Source organism: Diadema setosum, chromosome 20, assembly GCF_964275005.1.
Source record: "Diadema setosum chromosome 20, eeDiaSeto1, whole genome shotgun sequence".
Taxonomy (NCBI): domain Eukaryota; kingdom Metazoa; phylum Echinodermata; class Echinoidea; order Diadematoida; family Diadematidae; genus Diadema; species Diadema setosum.
In genome coordinates this window covers 11,924,987-11,946,696 of record NC_092704.1, presented here as the reverse complement: position 1 = coordinate 11,946,696, position 21,710 = coordinate 11,924,987, and the positions used below count along the sequence as shown (strand labels likewise).

The following is a 21,710-nucleotide window of genomic DNA, read 5'->3' as shown; positions in this document are numbered from 1 at the left end:
TGCTATAAGTTTGAAATTGATACTCTGAGAACTTTCTGAGTAAGTAGATGCACAACTTTTGTCCAGAAAGAAAGTAGAAGAACAAAGAATCCGTACAGATACAGAAGGTGATCCGAGAGGATACTCGGATCACCTAATAATGTCCTTCGTTATAAAACACAGGTTCGCCAGCCCCAACAACTGTAGCAACCACTCTCTTTCCAAGAACCACAGGTGCCTAAATATTGGACATTCTAAGCGCAGTGACATTTTTTTCACAAAGAAATTTTATTCTCATATGAACATTAAGGTTCATTGTTTTTCTAACATTAGCATGTCCATCTATTTTCTTTGCTTGCCTTGCGAAATGACGAAATGAACAATAAAATAGTAATTTTTATTTTCACGCAAGTGCCTTATATTTTGAGAAATTATTGTTTGCAGCGGTCAATCTGATCGTGCAATTGATTCCGTTACGATATCATCGATGATCCATCTTTCTTTATTGATTGTTGTCAACAGGCACCGCTTCGCCATCACCAACAGCTGCTGCAAGTACTCCAGCTCCTAGCACCACAGGTACGGTGAAATTAGACTTTAAAAAAAAAAAGAAATAAAGGGGGACCACAACTAAGGAAAGTACCTAATATTGCCAACAGACAACGCCTACTAGTCATTGCTGTAATCCATGGGATTCCTGTAACATCAATAGGAAAGCAAAGCTTAGGCAAAGCTTTGTTTTAATATTTCACATACTTGGATAAGGACCGCCGCAGCCATGATGCATTTACTATTCTTGAGCAATTGTTGACAAACTAGATATTTTGCTATCAACGTTTTCTCTCTTTACGCCATCAATGTTGCTGTGCACACAGGAACAGCTTTGCCAGCACCAACAACTGCAGCAACGACTACAGTGCCAAAGATCATAAAAGGTACATAATATTGAACTCTCTTAATGAATTCTTGCTTCTGAGTCATTTGGAAGGATTGTACAAAGATTCATTTTAAGGCAGCAATCTTCGCTGACAAGAAATGTAGTTACTTTATTTTCTGATGACCCTTCACCCCTCTTGTGTGCAACGAATCCAGTAATAAACGCACGCACAACTCAGTTGTCATTATTTCATACATCACTTGCAGCGTAGTTTACTCCTTAGTGTTTATTTTCAAAAACAAAGGCATAAATCAAAGAATCTTTCATTACTAAATATCCCATTTTCCTTTATTTTCATCCAGTTACCACTCCAACAACGACTCCGATATATTGTAAGTATTGTTTTCTCGGATAGGCGTAATAATTTGTTTATTGACTTAACAATGCACAATGATCATGATGATATACATCTAAGTGGTTTGGCCAATCTGTCTTGAATACCAATGCGGGTACATACAGCAGAGTCGATCACAAATTTCAGGAGACAGCCATCCTGAAATGGATTACACAATCTCAACAGGCATTTTAAAGTAGCACTGTTGAGAAAAAAAAATAAATAGATACCCTGCATGGTTTTCATTTCCGTATCATGTTATTATCAAAAGCCCCTTTTCAACTTTAGGACTCCGTTGTTTGTTATCTCATTGTGTAGGGGAGTATTCCTATTCTTCCACTTTCTCATTATCAATGATCACATTAAAAATTTTATCTCGTTATCACTTTCTCCCTCTGTCTCAATCTGCCCTCGTACTGTTGCCATGGTGAAGATGAGTGTGACAAGCCCCTCGCTGAGGGTGAAGCCATTGAGCCCATCATTACGCTGACGCCAAATTTCGGCTCACCAACGACGGGTGAGGCTGTCCCCGTCTTACCAGGATCTCAGAACAGAATCCAGATGACTTTCACCTCTGGGAACACCTCACGTCCGATCGCAGCAGAAATCTACGCTATCACGATCGTCACTGACCGTCAACCGGCCGCTCTCACCCAGATTAAGCTCACAAATATCACAGCTCTGGATGGCAGGGAGTTGCCAGATTCTATCATTGTTCCAGCGAACGAGCCAACTTCGTTTGTCCTTGAAGAGCGGTACAATAAGATACCAATGACTTCAGTCGTGATTATCTTCGACGTACTGGACGCCACCAATGCTTCTATTTACGTCAAAGGCTGTATTAAAATAGGTAGGCATGATAATATTCATGAACTATTTCCTTTCCCTTTTTTCTGCTGGTTATCATTCGTTCTCTACTGGTACACGACCACTTGGATGAGATAATACGGCATTTACTATTTCCCAGCTCTAATGCACGTTATCGACAGCTCCAAAGAGTTTGCGGTGCCCTAGACAGTACGTGCGTAGAACTTATATTAACTTTTTAGAAGAAGAAACGGGGGAAAGGTGACAGAGACACGGAGAATTTAATAGTGGCGAGAGGCCGCGTATTGTATGGAAAGTTCCAATTGCAGTGGCTGTCTCGATTAAAATTTGTTCAGATTTCAATGTTTGATGTTAAAAAAAAAGTTGATATTATTGCCTTTGGGTCTTCAACAGCAAACGTCATCAATATATTGACAAGAAAACCTGCGGCTCATGCATTTTAAATTTTGTAGATATCAAGTATGACCCAGGCAATTTCGAAAGAAGACGCACATACACAACCATACACACACAAAATCATCTTCTAATATTTTGTCAAAAAAGATCGCCTATTTTACAAAGTATTCCCAGTTGCTGAAGACGATAATCTAATTTTGCTGCTTTATGTCTACTCATAGCTCTTACCACATATTGAAATAATGTCGTTCATTATTAAACCACCAACAACTGCAGCAACCACTCCCTATCCAAAAACCACAGGTGCGTAAATATTGGACTTTCTAAGCGCAGAGACTTATTTTTTTTTTTTTTTTTCACAGAGAAATTTTATTCCCATCATAAACATTCAGGATCGTTCATTTTGCGACATATTATTTTCATCCATTTTCTTCGCTTGCTTTGCGCAGATCTTGAGATTCTTTTTTTTTTTTGGTTAAAACAATTGCATTACATTTTGAGAAATGATTATTGTTTTGAGATTATTTGCAGTGGTAAATCTCACCGTGCAATTGATTATAATTGACATTTAAGCAAGCATTGATGAAAGAACTTCTGCAAAATGATTGTTGTTCGCAGGCACTGCCTCGCCTGCACCAACAACTGCTGCAACCTCTCCAGTTACGGGCACCACAGGTTCGTTTATAGTCTTTTTTTATATAAAGGATTATAAAAATATTGCATTATTATGATGTCAAGATATTAAGAATTATTCAAATATAAAGTTTTTTTTTTAAAGGATTACATCACAGTTATTGAAGTTAATACCTAATATTGAAAACAGGCTGCGCCAACTAGTCATTGAAATGTTAACCACTTTTGTAGTGATCTTAAACGATTCAATCGAAGTATTTACAGCAAGTTAAGAGGGCAAATCAATGTGATTCATGTATCATCAATAGGAAAGTCTTGTTTCAGTATTTCTTATACCTGGAGAAGCCTGAGGACTGCAGTAAAATGCATTTCGGTCAGTCCATCGGGTTGGATTAACAAATTGCATAAGGTCGATATGACAGAGTCATGAACTTTTTTCACTTCACAATGAAGATCATTTCAAAGGTGGTTAAGTTTTGCTGGGTAAATTATGAATTTTGATTTTGCCCCTTGCTACATAAATTATTGTGATGCATTTTTAAATCAGAAATCTTTCGTGGATTTACTGCGCTACAAGTTAATTTGCTTAATTCCGTTAATTGCATAGATATCACATTTATTTATTGCATTAATAACAAATTATCCAGTCTAAAATCATAATACTCATGATGCTTGGGATACCGTTTCCTTTCTGAAGTCATAACTGGCAGACATTTACTTGGTTTTACTGAGGCTTGGTTTTTGAAACCTAGTAAGTCACATAAGATGACCCAACCCCATGGACTGACCCACTTACATGTCTACAGCAATAATTATAAAAATGGGCTTTAGAATCTCTGCAATCTGATTGGTCAATTGTCATGCATTGATTTTTACTGATCCACACTGAGCCATGCGCCCAGTAAAATCCGAACGCATGGCCAATGGGTCCGGTAAAACCTGAACTTATGGCCATGCGTCCGGTAAAATCCGGACGCATGGCTCAAGTCTTGTACAGTGCTGTTGGTGTTCCGGACGTATTATGGGGGAAATGGTTGTATTTCATGAAACCGACTTGCTGTGCTCGTAAATTTAAACAGTTCCAAAGTTAAACTCGCGCATCCAATTCTCACCGATTCACTCTGTCCTGTGCATCATTTGTATACTGTACTAACAAAAATTAGATATTTTGCTATCAACGATGTCTCTCTATATTTCGTAATTGTTATGTAAACAGGCACAGCTTCGCCAGCACCAACAACTCCTGCAACTTCTCCAGCTCCTACCACCACAGGTTCGTAAATATTGCGTTTGAAATCTCGCCAAAGCCAAATTATAATGTAAAAATTAAGAATAGATTATTGTGCAAGACAAGAGAAATAAAGTAGATTCGTTCATTTTTATTTATTTTTTTTTTTTTTTTGCAAATGATAAAATTTACTGAACATTTCTCACGGCAACATAATTATACAGAGAATGGATGAAATACATAATTATTACTTCAACACAATATTAAGCCATTTCTTTCGTACAGACAATTGAAACAAACATTTTTTTTTTTCAAATATTCAAGAAACTGCTGACTAGCAAGATACGATGAATGGATATGCTATAATCATAATGTTTTCTACCATCAATGCACAAAACATATACTCATTATGAATGCTATATTATTATCCGATGGATATCATGCCAAAGACTATTTATATCTTTATTTCTATCATGCGTGCAAGGGTACACAATAATGCAGACAAATGGCTGCACCCAAGCAAAAGTGATTTGCCAGGGACCAACGAAAGCAGCTGATTATGACCAGCCCAACTCCGTCGTGCACACAAAATATGTTTTCATTAACATAATTATTCATAATTATTCAATAAGTGATTGCTTCGTTCAATGTTACTTGTACAATGACAAAATTGATATTAAGATTTACATCGTCGATGCATCTTTTATAAAATGATTGTTGTTCACAGGCACAGCTTCGCCGGCACCAACAACTCCTGCAACTTCTCCTGCTCCCAGCACCGCAGGTACATATATATTGTATTTCTAAATATGACAAGTGGCCAAATTTTGAATAGAATGTAGAAATCGAAAAAAAGTATAAAAACTCCGTATAATTGTAACTTGCGGAGTGATAAGATAGATAGTTATAACTTTTGTACGAATTGAAAGAATTGAGCAAAGGTCTGATGTAACTGTATCCATCACCCCCAAACCCCCCCCCCCCCCCAACGATTTTAGTGTCCATTAAAACAAGTGCCGAAAAAGGATCTGTTATATGTCATGTGTACATTTAAAAGGACTGTATTATATTCTGCGCGGTCCATAACATCTGTTCACAAAATGACAATTCAATAATTGGGTTTCTTTTCTTAATGATCGATTCACCTTGCAGTGCCATGTGATTGCACTCTAAGAAACTGGCGGGTTTTTTTTTTTTTTAATCAATGGTGCAATATTCTAGAAAAGGATTGTTGTACACAGGCACTGGTTCACCAGGACCAACAACTGCTACTCCAGTTACATATATATATATTATATATATATATTAGCAAGGACATTATATTTTGAGAAATGGTTATTTGCAGTGGTAAATCTTGCCGTGCGATTGATTCTGATTTAAGTTAGCATTGATGATAAAGCTCTCTATATTACGATTGTTGTACACAGGCACAGCTTCGCCATCACCAACAACTGCTGCAACTACTCCAGCTCCAAGCACCACAGGTACGTTATCGTTGGACTTTCTCTAAATAGACATGATAGAGGGGTACGACAACTAAGTAAATTACATAGTATTGCAAAGAGGCAAAGCCTGCTTGTCATTGTTGAAAAAACAACAACAACAATTCCATGTGATTCCTGTACTGTTAATAGGAAATCCATGTTTTAACGCTTCTTATACCTGGAGAAGAACAACAGGAAACATTTTGTATTTACTATTCTACAGCAATTGCTGACAAACTACATACTTTGCTATCAACGATTTCTCTCTTTACGCCGTGATTATTGTTGTTTACACAGGCACAGCTTCGCCAGCACCAAGAACTGTAGCAACGACTCCAGTTCAAAGTACCGTAGGTACGTAAATATTAGACTTTTCTAGTTCTTGCTCCTTAGACATTCAGAAGGATTGTAGTGAGATTTATTTAAACGCAGCAATGACTTAAGATGTAGTTATTTTATTTCCTGATGACCCTTCATCCCTTTTGCATGTAACGGATCCAGAAGTGAGCACATGCACAGTTTTAAACTTGTTATCTATTCAGTACTTCCTGTGTTTCTCCACACTTTTTGTTTTCAAAGATAACGACATGGCAAAACAATCATTGATTACTTACTATCTTATTTGTTTGTCTCTGCTTTTATTCAGTGACCGTTCCAACGACTACTCCGGTATATTGTAAGTATTGTTTGCTCGCATAATATAGACTTAATGTTGACTTTACAATGCACAATGATACACTTGAGTGGTTCAGCCAATGTAAATACCAATGTGTGCGCACGGAGCAGATTTGATCACAATTTTCACGAGGCAATCATTATGAATTAGAGGTTTACGGACAGCTACTCTCGAGGGGCATTTCCATGAACCATTGATTACAAAAAAAAAACAACAACAGTTTGTTTGCTTTAGATTTATTTCAAAAGCTCAAACATTTTTTTTTTTAAATTAACTTTAGGATTCCGATGTTTGTTATCTTGTCTTTTTTATTATTTTTTTTTCATTCTCCCTCTTTGTCGCTATTCCTGATCACATTTATCACTTTCTCCCTCTATCTCATTCTGTCTTCTTCCTGTTGCCATGGTAAAGATGAGTGTGACAAACCCCTCGCTGAGAGTGAAGCCGTTGAACCCATCGTTACCCTGACGCCAAATGGCGGCTCACCAACGCAGGCTGAGACTGTCCCTGTTTTACAAGGATCTCTGAACAGGATCCGGATGTCTTTCACCTCTAATGACACCTCCCGTCCGATCGCAGCCGAAATTTACGCTATTACGGTGTTCACCAACAAACAGCCGGCCCGTCTTCGACAAATTGAGCTCACCGATATCACAGCTATGGATGGTAGCAAAGCTCCCGACTCTATCATCGTTCCAGCAAGCTCCCCCAGCTCATTTGTGATCGATGAACCGTACAATACATTGCCAATCGTATCGGTGGTGATTAACTTTGATGTTCTGAATGCCACCAGAGCTAACATTTACGTGAGAGGTTGCCTCCGAGTAGGTGAGTGCAGATATGACCAAGTTTTGCCCTTTCCTCTTGATTTTGTTGCCTTTTCTGTCTAATGCATTCTTCTCAATGTGATTAACATACTTCCTCAACATCACTGTCAAGCCGCATTCCTACTAAATTCGGTTCGTAAAGCAGAAAGTGCAAGGGAAATAGCTTCCATTTAACTTTAACCCTATAAAGCCCAAGGGGAGGGGGCACATTGTGCCCCCTACCGTATTTTCGTTTGCCACTCCTACACCCTTCATGCCCTTTACCCGATTTCAACCAAATTTGGTGACTTTTCCTAAAATCTTATTGCAAACGTTTTGGTATATAATTTAGCTATGTTTGGTATTGCTGGTTGCCATGGCAACCGTAAACTGACAACCATGCTCATCAGATTTTGCATGTTTTTCTGTTCCAATTTCAATCAACAATATAATAATGGGTGAAATGTGGGTTTTCTTGGCTGTAATTTGCTGAAGAACCAAAATGTGAAGTAATTATGGCTGTGAATTACCCTGAAATGGTTTTCTTATCATTTCCTTTATTTTTATATGACGTAATAGAAATAATTAAAATACAGCATTTTCCAAAGACTACCCATTTATTTTGTCTTATTTTCACACAAGCTGTGCCTGTAATATCAAATTTCCAATATTATGGAAATATTAAATGTGATACCAATATATGTACCTATCCCAAGCAATACATCAGAGGTTTAATATATTTCTATATATTGTAATGAATAGCGCCCCATATGCTGACCTTGAGAAATTTCAACCATGACAAATAGTGAAGGTTTACTTGCTCTTCCTTTCTCGCAAATATCAAATTGATTGATACAAAATAAAAGCATATATACTGGGGATAAAGGAATATAAAGAAAAAAATATGATTTTAACATATTTCCTATGTTTTTCTTTATATTTTGGTAAATAGCGCCCTCAATTGGTGACCTTGAGAAATTTCAAATGTTGGGTCATGTACAGTATGAGTTGCTCTATTCATGTGCCAAATATGACGTTGATATATCATATATTAAAAAAAAAAAAGTTATATAGGGGGCACAATGTGCCCCCCCCCCCCCCCCTCCTTGGGCCTGGAAGGGGTCAAAATAGCTTGGGCTTTATAGGGTTAAGAGGCATCAAAATATAATGATTAAATGATCAAATATGACGATGCCTAACCGGAGTAAAGTAGGCCCCATATGAAAAAAAGAAATAATGAACTATTTTCTTTTATTGTTTGTTTGTTGCTCCGATATGCATTGATACGGGTAGACGCGCTAATTGGGTTGCAGCGAACAACCAAAAGATTCTGAAGTAATGTAATAACACAATGTGCAAAGTTCGCACTGTGCAAGGGAGAGACTCATACACATTCATGAGTTTCCCATGAAACATCACATTTCTCAAAATTTTAAAAATAAGCAGTTTCTAACGCGGGCAAAGACAGGTGCATTACTTGTTGAAACAAAATATTAAGCATTTTTCTCATTAGTTTTCTATCTTTTTGGCGGACAATAACATTATAGGTCAGGCATGAATATTTACGAATTTTTACTATCACTGACTACACAACCAAAATGATACAAATAATTCACGACATCTGCTGATAACAAACAATCTATCTCTCCTTGTGGGAAATACTTGCTACCTAACTCAATTCAATGCCCAACCATTTTGCTGACGAATATCGTATGATTCTTGTGACTTAAACACGCAGGGTCTCCGGCGCCAACAACTGCTGCAACTACTCCAGCGCCCAGCACAACTGGTACGTATATATCGCAATTTCTACACCTGAAAACGTACCATAATATTAAGTGGTTGAATTTGAAACTTATATTAAAGATAAAACAAAAGAAAAATGAATCGAATGAAATAATAATTACGTTCATATTGGAGTATATAACTTAATAAAGAATTGAATCATCTAAATCAAGCATACGGTAAAATCTACGGGGAATGGTGTAGTAAGAGACATTCAATATGTGTACAATACTTCCTAGAGAGAGAAAAAAAAATGATCCTTATTGTTTAGACGTTGAATTGATCATATCTCATGTTTACACAATTACAGCTCCCAAACCACCGACGACAGCCGCGACTACGCCAGTTCCAAGCACGATAGGTATAACAATTATGTAGAAATTGACCTTAAATGTAAACGTAAATGTATAAAATGTTCAAGAAAGTCATGTTCACCAAGGTCATCAACTACGTAATGAAATGTGATGACAAGATCATCAGTTATGTAATCATGTTTGATGACAAGAAAAGAAATATATTATTATGTTCCTATCAAGACCTCTTGCCGAAAAGTGTTTCATGTTCATTTTCACCTGCGCCAACAAGTGCATCAACCACCTGAATTTTGAATGGATCATGTTTCTGTACATCTTGTCATGACCTTTTAGTTCTGGCAATCTAGCGATTATTTGGTTCGATATCAAGGATTCCTCGTTCTTCGCATTGGTTGTTGTTACGTACACAGGCACAGCTTCGAAAGCACCAACAACTCCTGCAACTACTCCAGCTCCCAGTACCAGAGGTACGAAAGTATTGCACTTCTAAATATGACGACATACCAAATATTGATTAGGACATTGAAATACACACTGTAGAGATAAAGATTAATTTGCATACCAAGAGGAATAAACGAACTTCGGACGAGTGTTCCTTTCAAAATGACATAATTGATATTTCGATTAACATCATTGACGCATCTTTCTATCAAATGATTGTTATACACAGGCACTGGTTCGCCAGCACCAACAACTGCTGGGACTACTCCAACAGGTACGTTGACGTTGATGGTGAACCTTGTGATATGAAATGTTTCCACAACTTACTAAAAAAACTAAATATTTCAAGTAGGATGTACCTACTAATAATTCAAAAAGAACAAATCCATGTGACTCCTGAACCATTTATAAGGAAATATTATTTCGGTATTTCTTACAACGACCTGGAAAATTAAAGGACTGCACTGGAAATGCATGGACAATTTTACAGCAATTGCTGCAAGCGGCATATTTTGCTATCAACGATTTATGGTTTATTTTTCTTTTTTACGCCGTAATCACTTATGTTTCCAGGTACAGCTTCGCCAGCACCGACAACTCCTGCAGCTACTCCAGCTCCCAGCACCAAAGGTATATAAATATTGCACTTGACATCTTATCCAATCCCGTTTACATTATTTATGTAGAAATGAAGAAAAGAATGTTGTGCAAGACAAGAGAAAAAAAGAAACTTCGTTTGATATAACTTGTATAATGACAAATTTGACATGGATATCTACATCGATGATGCATCTTTTTTTTTAATGAAATAAAATTGTTGTACACAGCAACTGCTTTCCCGCCATTAACAACTTCTGCAACTCCAGGCCCAAGCACAACAGGTACGTAAATATTGCACTTCTAGATATGACGACAAACCAAATCGTGATTAAGATATTGAAATAGAGATAAAGATTAATTTGCATGACAAGAGAAAATTAACAAACTTCGTCCAAGTGTTACTTTCACATGACATAACTGATATTCAGATTAACATTGATGACGCATTTTTCTATAAAATGATTGTTGTACACAGGCACTGGTTCACCAGCACCAACAACTGCTGGGACTATTCCAACAGGAACGTTGACAGTGAACCTTTTGATATGAAAAGTTTCCACAACTTACTAAAATACTAAATGTTTCAAGTAGGATGTACCTACTAATCATTCGAAAAGAACAAGTCCATATGACTCCTGAACCATTTATAAGGAAATATCATTTGGGAATTTCTTACAACGACCTGGAGAATTAAAGGACTGCACTGGAAATGCATGGACTATTTTATAGCAATTGCTGCCAGTGGCATATTTTGCTATCAACGATTTATGGTTTATTTTTCTTTCTTTCTTTTTTTTTTACGCCGTAATCACTTATGTATACAGGCACAGCTTCGCCAGCACCGACAACTCCTGCAACTACTCCAGCTCCCAGCACCAAAGGTATATGAATATTGCACTTGACATCTTACCCAATCCCGTTTACATTATTTATGTAGAAATGAAGAAAAGATTGTTGTGCAAGACAAGAGAAATAAAGAAACTTCGTTTAATATAACTTGTATAATGACAAATTTGACATGGATATTTATGTCGATGATGCATCTTTTTTTAAATGAAATAAAATTGTTGTACACAGCTTTCCCGCCACCAACAACTTCTGCAACTCCAGGCCCAAGCACCACAGGTAAGTAAATATTGCACTTCTAAATATGACGACAAACCAAACCTGATTATGACATTGAAATAGAGATAAAGATTACTTTGCATGAAAAGATGAATAAACAATGTTCTTTTTACAAATTTTATTTGCACATTGACAAAATTGATGTTTAAATTAACATCAATGACAATCTTTCCACAGTATGATTTTCTTTTCTTTATGTCCAGGCACTGTCCACATTAACTATTGTAGTTTCAGGACCTGCGTTTTTGTTTGTGTGTTTGTTTGGGGGGAATTTGTACTTTCTGATATAGTCATAGTGGGTTACCAAAACTAACTTAATTTTCTAATATTGGAAATAGGCGTTCTTAAAAGGACTAAATCATTGTGATTCCTGTACCATTAATATGAAAAAGTAAAGTAGTTTTGATGTTTTTGTTATTTTACACCTGGGAAAAAGAATGCAAGCAAACAATACCGTTCCACAGAAATTGCTGACAAACTAGCAATTTTGCAATCAACGAATTTTCTCATAATGCAATGACCGTTGTTATGTGCACAGGCACAGCTTCGCCAGCGCCAACGACTCCTGCAACTAGTCCAGCTCCTAGCACCAAAGGTATATAAATGTTGCAGTCCAAACAAGGACAACTTAAGCAAATCATGACTAGAATGCAGAAATGAGGAAAATCTCTATTTCAGGAAAAGGTAAATAATGAAACTTTTTTTAATCATTGCTTGTACAATGTACACGGACTAAAATGATGTTTAGCTTTTGAATATAAGACACGAATGCACAAAAGGTCTGTCTGAACGCTCAACAACATGTGGTAATGGTATCGAAATACTCCGGTATAGCACAGTTTGCGGCTATGCAGACAGGCGAAGAAATGTAATCTTTAAAACGGGAATGTTATCTGACATTTGTACATTCAAAAAGGACTGTACTATTTTCAGTCTGCGCGTTCATTTGCTTACAAAATGGCGAATATTGTGTGTTTTCTCTCCTTTAATGAACCACCTTACAATCTCATCTGTTTTGATGATACACTTTCCATAAAAAGAATCAATGATTGTTGTACACAGCCACTGCTTGGCTAACATCAGAAACAGCTGCAACTACGTAAGTTACAGGCACAGGTTCGTTGATATTTGACTTTCTGATACGAAAGATTAAAATAATTGTCTAACATAACTAATAGTGAAAAAAACATATCCACGTGATGTTATTGATATTGAGGGTAACCACAATTGACGAAAATGGCTTATGAATATCATTATATAGGCGAGTATACTGATTGAGAACAAAACCATGTTATTTCTGTACCATGGGGAAAAAACGAGTTGTAATGGTTTTTACACATAAAACGGACTGCAGTTAATTCCATTCTTAAAGGACAAGTTCACCTTCATAAACATAAGGATTTAGAGAATGTAGCAATATTAGTACAACACATCATTGAAAGTTTGAGGGAAGTCAGACAATCCGTTCAAAAATTATGAATTTTTGAAGTTTTTGTGCAGTCACCGCTGGATGAGAAGACTACTGCAGCGTATGATGTCACATGAGTACAACAATATAAGGAAAATATAAAGAGAATTTCACAAAATTTCATCTTTTGAAAAAAGTTCACATTCCCTTGACTTGTTACTGACATATGTTATGGGTAATATTATTCCCCCTGTCTTTAGAAAGAGGCAAGTCAAGTGCTCTTTTATTATGCAAAAAAAAACGTGAAAATATGTTGAATTTTCTTTATAATTTCTTTATACTGTTGTACGCATATGACATCACAAGCTGTAGTAGTCTCCTCAACCAGCAGTTCCAATACAAAAATTTAAAAAATTCATAACTTTTGCGTCGATTGTCTAATTTTCTTCAAACTGTCACTGATGTGTTCTACTAATATTGCTGCATTCTCTCAATCCTTACGTTTATGAAGGTGAACTTGTCCTTTAATACCAAAGTATTTAGTGAGAAGATGGTATTTCTTTCAATCAGTTAAACCTTTGTTTGTATGCAATGGTTGTTGTCCTGATTAGGACATGAAATAGAGATAAAGATTACTTTGCATGGCAAGATGAATAAACGAACTTCTTACAAGTGTTATTGGCACATTGACAAAATTGATATTTAGATTAACATCGTTGACGCATCTTTCTATAAAATGATTGCTATATACAGGCACAGCTTCGCCAGCACCAACAACTGCTGCAACTACTCCAGCTCCCAGCACCACAGGTTCGTAAATGCTGTACTTCTAAATATGACGACATACCAAATATTGATTAAAACACTGAAAAAGAGGTAAAGATTATTTTGCATGACAAGATGAATAAACGACCTTTTTTACAAATGTTATTTGCACATTGACGAAATTGATATTTGAATTAACATCAATGACGAATCTTTCTACAATATGACTCTCTTTTCTTTTTTTATACAGGCACTGTCCACCACCAACAACAACAGCACGAACTATTGTAGTTTCAAGACCCACGTTTTTGTTTGTTTGTTTTGGGGAAATTTGTACTTTCTGATATAGTGGGTTACCAAAACTAACTTAATTTTATAATATTGGAAATAGGCGTCATTGAAAGGACTAAATCATTGTGATTCCTGTACCATTAATATGAAAAAAAAAATGGTTTTGATGTTTTCGTTATTTTATACCTGGAAAAAGGAATGCAAGCAAACATATTTACCGTTCCACAGAAATTGCTGACAAACTAGCAATTTTGCTCTCAACGAATTCTCTCATAATGCAATGATTGTTGTTTTGTACACAGGCACAGCTTCGCCAGCACCGACACCTGCAACTAGTCCAGCTCCCAGCACCACAGGTACGTAAATATTCCAGTCCAAACAAGGACAACTTGAGCAAATCATGATTATGTTGTAGAAATGAGGGAAATCTCTATTTCAGGAAAAGGGAAGTAATGAAACTTCGTTTAATCATTGCTTGTACACGGACAAAACTGATGTTTAGCTTTTGAATATAAGACAAGAATGTACAAATGTCTGTCTGAACGCTCAACAACATGTGGTACTGGTATCGAAATGCTCCGGTACAGCACAGTTTGCGGCTATGCAGACAGGCGAAAAAATTGGATCTTTAAAACGGGAATGTTATCTGACATTTGTACCTTCAAAAAGGACTGCACTATTTCCAGTCTACGCAGCAAACATTCATTTGCTTACAAAATGGCGAATATTGTGTGTTTTCTCTCCTTTAATGAACCACTTTGCAATCTCGTCTGTTTTGATGATACACTTTCCATAAAAAGAATTAATGATTGTTGTAGACAGTCACTGCTTGGCCAACACCAGAAACTGCTGCAACTACGCCAGTTACAGGCACAGGTTTGTTAATACTGGACTTTCTGATACGAAAGTTTACAATAATTGTCTAACATAACTAATAGTTAAACTGCATATCCACTTGATGCTATTGATATTGAGGGTAACCACAATTGACGAAAATGTCTTATAAATGTTAGGCAAGTAACTGAATGAAAACAAAACCATGTTATTTCTGTACTATGAGGAAAAAACGAGTTGTAATGGTTTTCACACATAAAAAGGACTGCAGTAAATTCCATTCTTAAAGGGGATGGCTAGTAACTGATCAGTGGGAATCAGTGGGAATGCTTGGGGATGATTGTTCCAATCCTTGTGGGATTCCTTTAAGAGTACATTGTATATCTATTGTTGTGTGAAAATTATTTGCTTCAGAATGGTCTCATATTCAAGTAATGTGCAGTTTAATGTTTCCAGGTTAGCATGCCTGTACAGTGACGGGGCGATCAGCCTATTGAAAATAAAACAACATGTTTCTTGTACTGTCAAGTGATTTTTGTTCAGTTTCAATACATGCAGGACAAGTGAAGGTGTGCTTTTATTTGTTTTGTTTTTGTATTATGTTTGTCTTCTAATGTTTCATCTTACCGTAAACAAATTTGATGTCATGCACAAAATTACAGCTTCTCCTGCACCGACTGCCGCAACTACTCCAGTTCCCGGCACGACAGGTACGTAGATATTAGACTTATAAATATATGAGATCATGCCCATGAACCTGACGAGGAGGTTGAGATTAGGTGCGCTGTTTGGAGGGGGGGGAGAAGATTTTTTTTAAAAACACCAACAGTAATGGTGGAGAGTGGTAACGCACCGTTAATACCGAAGGTTGATACAACAACAACAACCACCACCACAGCAACAACAAAACAGAAACCGAAAAGCACTCGCATTTGCTCAAAATGTAGGCCTATATACAAATCTAACTACGTGTAATTAACGTGCATGTGTACACTACACTTGCAAACAATAATGAACCGTTGCATTGTTACTATACTTATTCCATATATAGCTCCGATATGTTACTTTGTTGGAGAGCTTATTTGCGGGACCGACATCGTCGGAGTGGATGTTTACAGCGCTAACACGATGCCAGATGGAAATGTCGCCTCCAGCACAGACGGTGTAGGGGTAGCGCAGCCCGCCGGCGCCTTCACCTCAGAGTTCAGCACCACGGTGGTCCTGGCTGCTCTGCGGATCGAGGTCTTGCAAGATCTCCAAGCGCAAGAGCCTGTCGGATTCGAGTTGCACTATAAACGTGAGGGTGGAAGCTGGCAACTAGTAACGGATGCCGGTACAGACACGGTAAGTATCGAGCTGAATCAATGCACTAAGGAGTAAAGACCTATGTTGTTAAATGGACATCATGATATATATATATATTTTTTTTTTTTTTGGTAGAGAAAAATAGTGGATTAGGTAAACCAGTTCGTAATTAGCTTTTGTGCAGATTTCCCAAATATCAACATCGTCGTACCTTTCGAGGCACATCTGTCAGTGCATTTTGTTTTGGATCATTACCACGTATCATTTCTTCTTTCTTTTTTTTTTCTTTTCAAAGGTGACAGAGTTTCTGATACCTCCGGATACCATGGCGGGAGATACTCTGGAGTTCAATGTATCAAATCTGCTGCCACCAGATGTAACGGATGTCAAGATACAGTTTACCAGGTCCGGTCAGTTCGGCGACTTCACGTTCGAGCCAACGTTTGAGTACTGCGTTACAATCGGTAAGTTCCGCACGGTGGCAGATTCATCAGTTGTCAATGGAGATCTCAACTACAGCAGCCCAAGACACATGGTTGATGTTTCATGTGCACTGAACTACGTACTGTGTAGATTTCAGAGCTTCATCGGTTCTCAAAATTAACGACATATTGTTGGAAGGTTCTGTGGCAAATCAGTCAGGTGACATAAAAATATTCATGTGGAGATTCATCGAGTCAGATTTATCTTTCAGCTACTGAGGTACCTTTCTAAGCATATGACTTGTCTTGTTAGAGCAAAATAATAATGGCAATGAATTAAATAGAATTTAATGTTTTGAATATTAAAGATAGAGCATAGGCCTACATTTGAAGAGCTTCATTGCAAAATGGGCTAGGCGCCATTTTTACACATTTTAAAGTAAGTCCATCGTCAGACAGAGCAAAATAAAACCTTTCCGGTGATACCTCACTTGTAATATAACAAGGAATATTATTCTAGAAATTATGAATAAAAATATCCCATATTGTCTTATCATTTTCTTTGTTTTTAGCAGCTTTAATCACAAAATAACATCTCAACTTAACAAGAATGAAGTTAGCTCGTTTTGTGATAAAACTCTTCATTTGTTTTACAAGGTCTTATGAGCATATTCATATACATGTTCTACACCTGAATAATTTTTAAATCTGAATAACTATGATTAAGGGTGCAACCAAAGTCTTAGTTGTTTGGTTACGGAAAAACTGGTTTGTTCAAGTCACTGTATAAGATATTATGTCTTTATGCCCTCTACTCTGTATATCGTAATCACAAAACCGCTTGTAGAAGGATTTGTTGTTAACAAGTTGATATAATTATTATCATGACCAATAAGTCCTCATTAAGGCAGTTGATCTTTACATTATCTTCATTCCCTCTCCTGTATATTCCTGTCCTTCATGTCATCAACGTTTTTGTTTGTTTTTTGTTTTTTTTAGATACATTTGGACATTTTTAAGGAGGCTGTCTAAAGAGTCATTTCCAATCAGCCTTCGAGCTTACAAATCTGTAACCTATACAGGTCTGTGAACGTACAAGCTTGTAAGCTTTATATGATTGCTCCACCATTCACATGAATACGTGTAATTTTGTAATCAAGACTGCCCATATCTCCTACTTATGCTCAAATCATTTCCTTTTTTCCCTTTTATTCAACTACAGATCAGTGTCTTCCAAGGCAAAGGGGTATGTTGCTGTTAAAAGATGGAGTCATTGGGGAAGGCAGAAACAATAGAAAAGACACAATAATAACATAATTTCTAATAACATTTCGGTGAAACGGTTGATAAACGAATTTCTCAAATACAGGAAATTATCTTACAGATTCAAACTCAACTTACGAGAAGTACTTTTAAACTTGGTTCTAACGTAAAGTGTTACAATGTGGTTTATTTGTATGCAAAATACTTCTGACAAAAATAAAAAGAAATCATTAGATTTTTCGCCAATTTTGTCAATCTTTAAATCAAGCGAAGAAAGTATATGAATATATGCCGAAAAAACAACAACAAAAGGTTTTGTATCCAATATTAGCTAGAACTGTATTCATATTATTTAGACTGTTTGTAGCTGCCTGTCAAATGGTATTATTTCTCTTTATGTATCATAATGTGACGTATATTTGTATCTGAGTATAAAGTGATTACATTTTTTGTTAAGATAAACGAAGTTTTCTCTTTGCATGTAGCTAATTGTTGCGTTTCATGAGGTTTGTATGGATTGTTGTTTTTTTCTTTTCATTTTGATGAAAAATAGCCATTATGTGTTCATATCTTTATACATATAATTATGTATATATATATATATATATATGTATATATATATATATATATATATATAGATATATTATTATGTTCATGTTGTACGTTCTGTTATGTTATTATGTTCATATTCTGCAAAAGCCAATGCCGATGTTATTTTTCCCCTCACTTCTTCCTGACCAGGTTGTAAGGTGAACGGGAACTTCTACTTGGTGAGATACTGTTTTTTTTTTCCTCTGTCTTTGTGAAATATACAAGGATTTTTACATAGTTTATATTTTCATGCAAGACATTTTAAAAGGCATAGGTATGAATATTTTATTATGATAATCAGTGGCACATAAATCTGTAACACAGGATGCGCCTGGAATGGATATAGGTTAGGGCGGTGAGCGGACTACAGTTATTTAGTTAATTTTGCCCAATGCCTTGCAGCCCTGTCAGGTGCATCCAGTGTTTAGGGGGTTTTTTTGTGTGTGTTATTGTATTGATTGATCATTTTGAGTTTTGTAATTGATTGTGTATTGTATGTTTTCTGCAGAGACTTCAATTTGTACAACATACAGTTTTCTTTCCTTTTAAATGATGATTTATTCAAGACGTAAAAATAGCAATTATTTGGGATGAATATCTGTTTATTAAGCTGTATGGAATGCTAAACAAAAATTAAAAACAAATGGTCAAAGGTAGAGGGACCACAGATTGAGGAAGGCGCTGTTGGATGGCGGTGTTTGATGGTGTGACGGAGGCCGCCATCATTATTACGAAGATGGATGTTGTAAAGGTAGTTAAGTTTCAGTCAAGGCAGACCACTTCATTACAGGGAAGTTATACAGCGTAAAGTGTATGTATTAGGCGGAATTGGCCAGGGACAATGTCCGAATCCAATGACAAACTGCGATTGACATTATTTCAAAAATTTCGATGAACAAGTGTACTTGTACGAATCTGTTTTATTCCTGAGTGTGGAGCATGGCAGGTAGGAAAAACGTGGGTGGATCCGATCCTCGGTCAATTTCCCTTTAATTTTACTTCTGATATTCTGTGTACCAGCGTGCAACATCACCAACATTATCATGAGGAAATGGAAAGAACAATAGCAAATGGTTTCTGATTATTTATTCTTAGTTTGATGAGCAGATACCGAGCCCTGACGGCAGGGGTTGCGTTGAGATGACGTGTTCCGCAGACGATGGTTTCCGGGTTCAACCAGTCCGTTGCAATACCACCTGTAACGTGAGTGATTTTTCACGCGATTACAACACGTTTTTTGTTTACTATTAAAGGGCCTTTGTCTTGGAAAAATTAAGGAAAAAAAATAATGTATAATTATTATGCATTAACTTGACTGTCTTTATAACTCGAGCGCATCAATTAGTCTGTTGATAAACAAATAAAAAACAATAATGCTTTGAACTACTACGAGATGATAAACTTTAAATGTGTGCTTTCATACAATGTGCTTTACTTTAATTTCAGTGCAAGAATTATGTTAACAAAGAATATAGAATAACACTTTTTTTCAAAAAAACAAACAAACAAAGAAACATTAACCACGGATCGTATGTTTATCATACAGGGTAACCTGATCTACGTTGAGGACCAGTGTTGCCCCCGATGTGGTAAGAACATCCCGCTGTGTCTCTGACGCAGAAATATGGAAACAATACAACATATAAAAAAGAATCATGAACAATGAATCGATACTACAGCTCAGTGCGTTAGAAATAAATGGGTGACTACAATTATATTAGTATCTCTGCACACGTATTCGTCAACTTATACGATAAAACAACAAGTAACGTTTCAATGGAATAATCAAAATAGTGACTGCTATCGGTACCAATAGCAGTAGAATTACTTACAATATACGAACCCTTATTATGCTCATAATCACAGGATATCGTGAATAGTTTGGTACCCGGAAAATAACATTATGTTTGTATTGTTTCACAAGAGAACAGTGTAAATCATAGATTTGGGGCCATCTAGGCGGAAACGACAGCAGCATATTGTTCACCAAAGTGTCTGCAGGGATATGACGTCATAGGGCATCGTCTTGTTTACTTGTTTTTGTTTGTCTGTTTCATTTTGAGAGCAATGAAAAGAACAGTATGCCTCAGATGGGAATGTACGTATAACTGTTAGACCCATTTACTATATTTTTTTTCATTCCAGTTTTAATGTATCATTGTAATCGTTTTGTTATGTTGTTTTTCTTGTGACAGCTCTGAATTGTAGGACTTAATAGTCATGTTTTGAGAAAAACGTTTGCTGCGATGTACTTTTTGCAGAGAGAGTAGTATAATTGTAGTCACCCAATTATTTATATGAATATAAAGAGCTCTTCTATCATACATTACAGCAAATATAAAGACCCTGTCAAAGCGGTATCATTTCTCCGCCTTTCGTCCATGTTCTCATTTTGTTTGTTTGTTCATTTCCATCTGAGAAGATGGCTGGATACGCAGTAGCCCATATTCGGCTACGTTAAGCTGGTCTTCCATGGGGTCCAGTTGGATGTGAGGTGGGACCACTTCACCGGGTTAAACACTTTTGTCTTTGTATAATATGTGGTTTTTTGTTGTTGTTGTTGTTGTTGTTGTTGTTGTTGTTGTTGTTTGTTTGTTTGTTTCTGTTTTTGTTTTTTGTTTTTGGTAAATGAGCACTTGATAAAGGTGGCCCCGCCATTAACTCTTTTCATTTTACGTTTTACAGAGGCCCTACCAGAACCGCAGCCAACGACTTCGTGTGAAGTCTCCTACACGGAGAAAATCATAATGAAGGGCCGATGTCGTTCCACCCAACCTGTTCGCGTCGGGACCTGCTCGGGGACGTGCGAATCATCGGAGGACGAGAATCGCGTCGTAGACTGTCGGTGCTGCCAAGTCTTGCAGACAACCTTCCAAGCCGTTGAAATGGAGTGCGCCAGCTTCGGGGGGGCTTATACACCAAGCGGTCGGCAGTCCGTCGAATTCGTAACGCAGTGCATGTGCATGGAATGCGAAAATGGTCGCATTGCGTAAAAATTAAATTACCGATCGTCTTTTGACGTGGTTGACAAGATTTCCCTCCGACCTGCATGCCCTTACACTCATCAATTCATACTATCTGCTTTGCTTCTGGTATGTCATGTTTTACTTTCCCATGTGTTTATATATGTGTATGTCTATTTTTTTTTTCGATTTAGACTTATTACTTGAGAATAATCTCAACTCATAGCCGGCTAAACAATTACAGAAGCAAATTATATATTCAAGGTTTATCTTGGTCACTTGTAGACTTGCATCAATTGGTT

At 36.7% G+C, this 21,710-nt stretch overlaps 2 protein-coding genes across 2 annotated transcripts; both read left to right on the top strand.

The window, feature by feature from the left end:
- The first annotated feature begins 3,075 nt into the window (after nt 1-3,075).
- LOC140243416 (uncharacterized) lies at nt 3,076-14,434 on the top strand. The gene is made up of 15 exons (XM_072323096.1): nt 3,076-3,149; nt 4,324-4,380; nt 5,063-5,119; nt 5,763-5,819; nt 6,117-6,173; nt 6,466-6,488; nt 6,907-7,323; nt 9,040-9,090; nt 9,397-9,447; nt 9,811-9,875; nt 10,415-10,471; nt 11,519-11,566; nt 12,105-12,161; nt 13,728-13,784; nt 14,333-14,434. The coding sequence occupies exons 1-15, from the start codon at nt 3,076-3,078 to the stop codon at nt 14,432-14,434; spliced, it is 1,230 nt and encodes a 409-aa protein (XP_072179197.1).
- On the top strand, nt 13,744-21,650 carry LOC140243888 (mucin-5B-like). Its single transcript, XM_072323558.1, has 10 exons — nt 13,744-13,784; nt 14,333-14,386; nt 15,527-15,574; nt 15,916-16,208; nt 16,465-16,633; nt 17,814-17,837; nt 18,596-18,624; nt 19,541-19,648; nt 19,992-20,034; nt 21,131-21,650. Exons 4-10 carry the CDS (start codon nt 15,993-15,995, stop codon nt 21,436-21,438), a joined length of 897 nt encoding a protein of 298 aa, XP_072179659.1. The 5' UTR covers nt 13,744-13,784; nt 14,333-14,386; nt 15,527-15,574; nt 15,916-15,992; the 3' UTR covers nt 21,439-21,650.
- The last annotated feature ends 60 nt before the right edge of the window (nt 21,651-21,710 follow it).

Bases quoted from the DNA above. Each gene is read 5' to 3' on its own strand.
- LOC140243888 (XM_072323558.1), top strand. From the start codon at position 15,993: ATGCCAGATGGAAATGTCGCCTCCAGCACAGACGGTGTAGGGGTAGCG. The intron at 16,209-16,464 runs GTAAGTATCGAG...TTCTTTTCAAAG, and splicing joins CGGATGCCGGTACAGACACG to GTGACAGAGTTTCTGATACC. The intron at 16,634-17,813 runs GTAAGTTCCGCA...ATTCAACTACAG, and splicing joins TGAGTACTGCGTTACAATCG to ATCAGTGTCTTCCAAGGCAA.
- LOC140243416 (XM_072323096.1), top strand. From the start codon at position 3,076: ATGATTGTTGTTCGCAGGCACTGCCTCGCCTGCACCAACAACTGCTGC. The intron at 5,820-6,116 runs GTACGTTATCGT...TTGTTTACACAG, and splicing joins TCCAGCTCCAAGCACCACAG to GCACAGCTTCGCCAGCACCA. The intron at 7,324-9,039 runs GTGAGTGCAGAT...TTAAACACGCAG, and splicing joins GAGAGGTTGCCTCCGAGTAG to GGTCTCCGGCGCCAACAACT.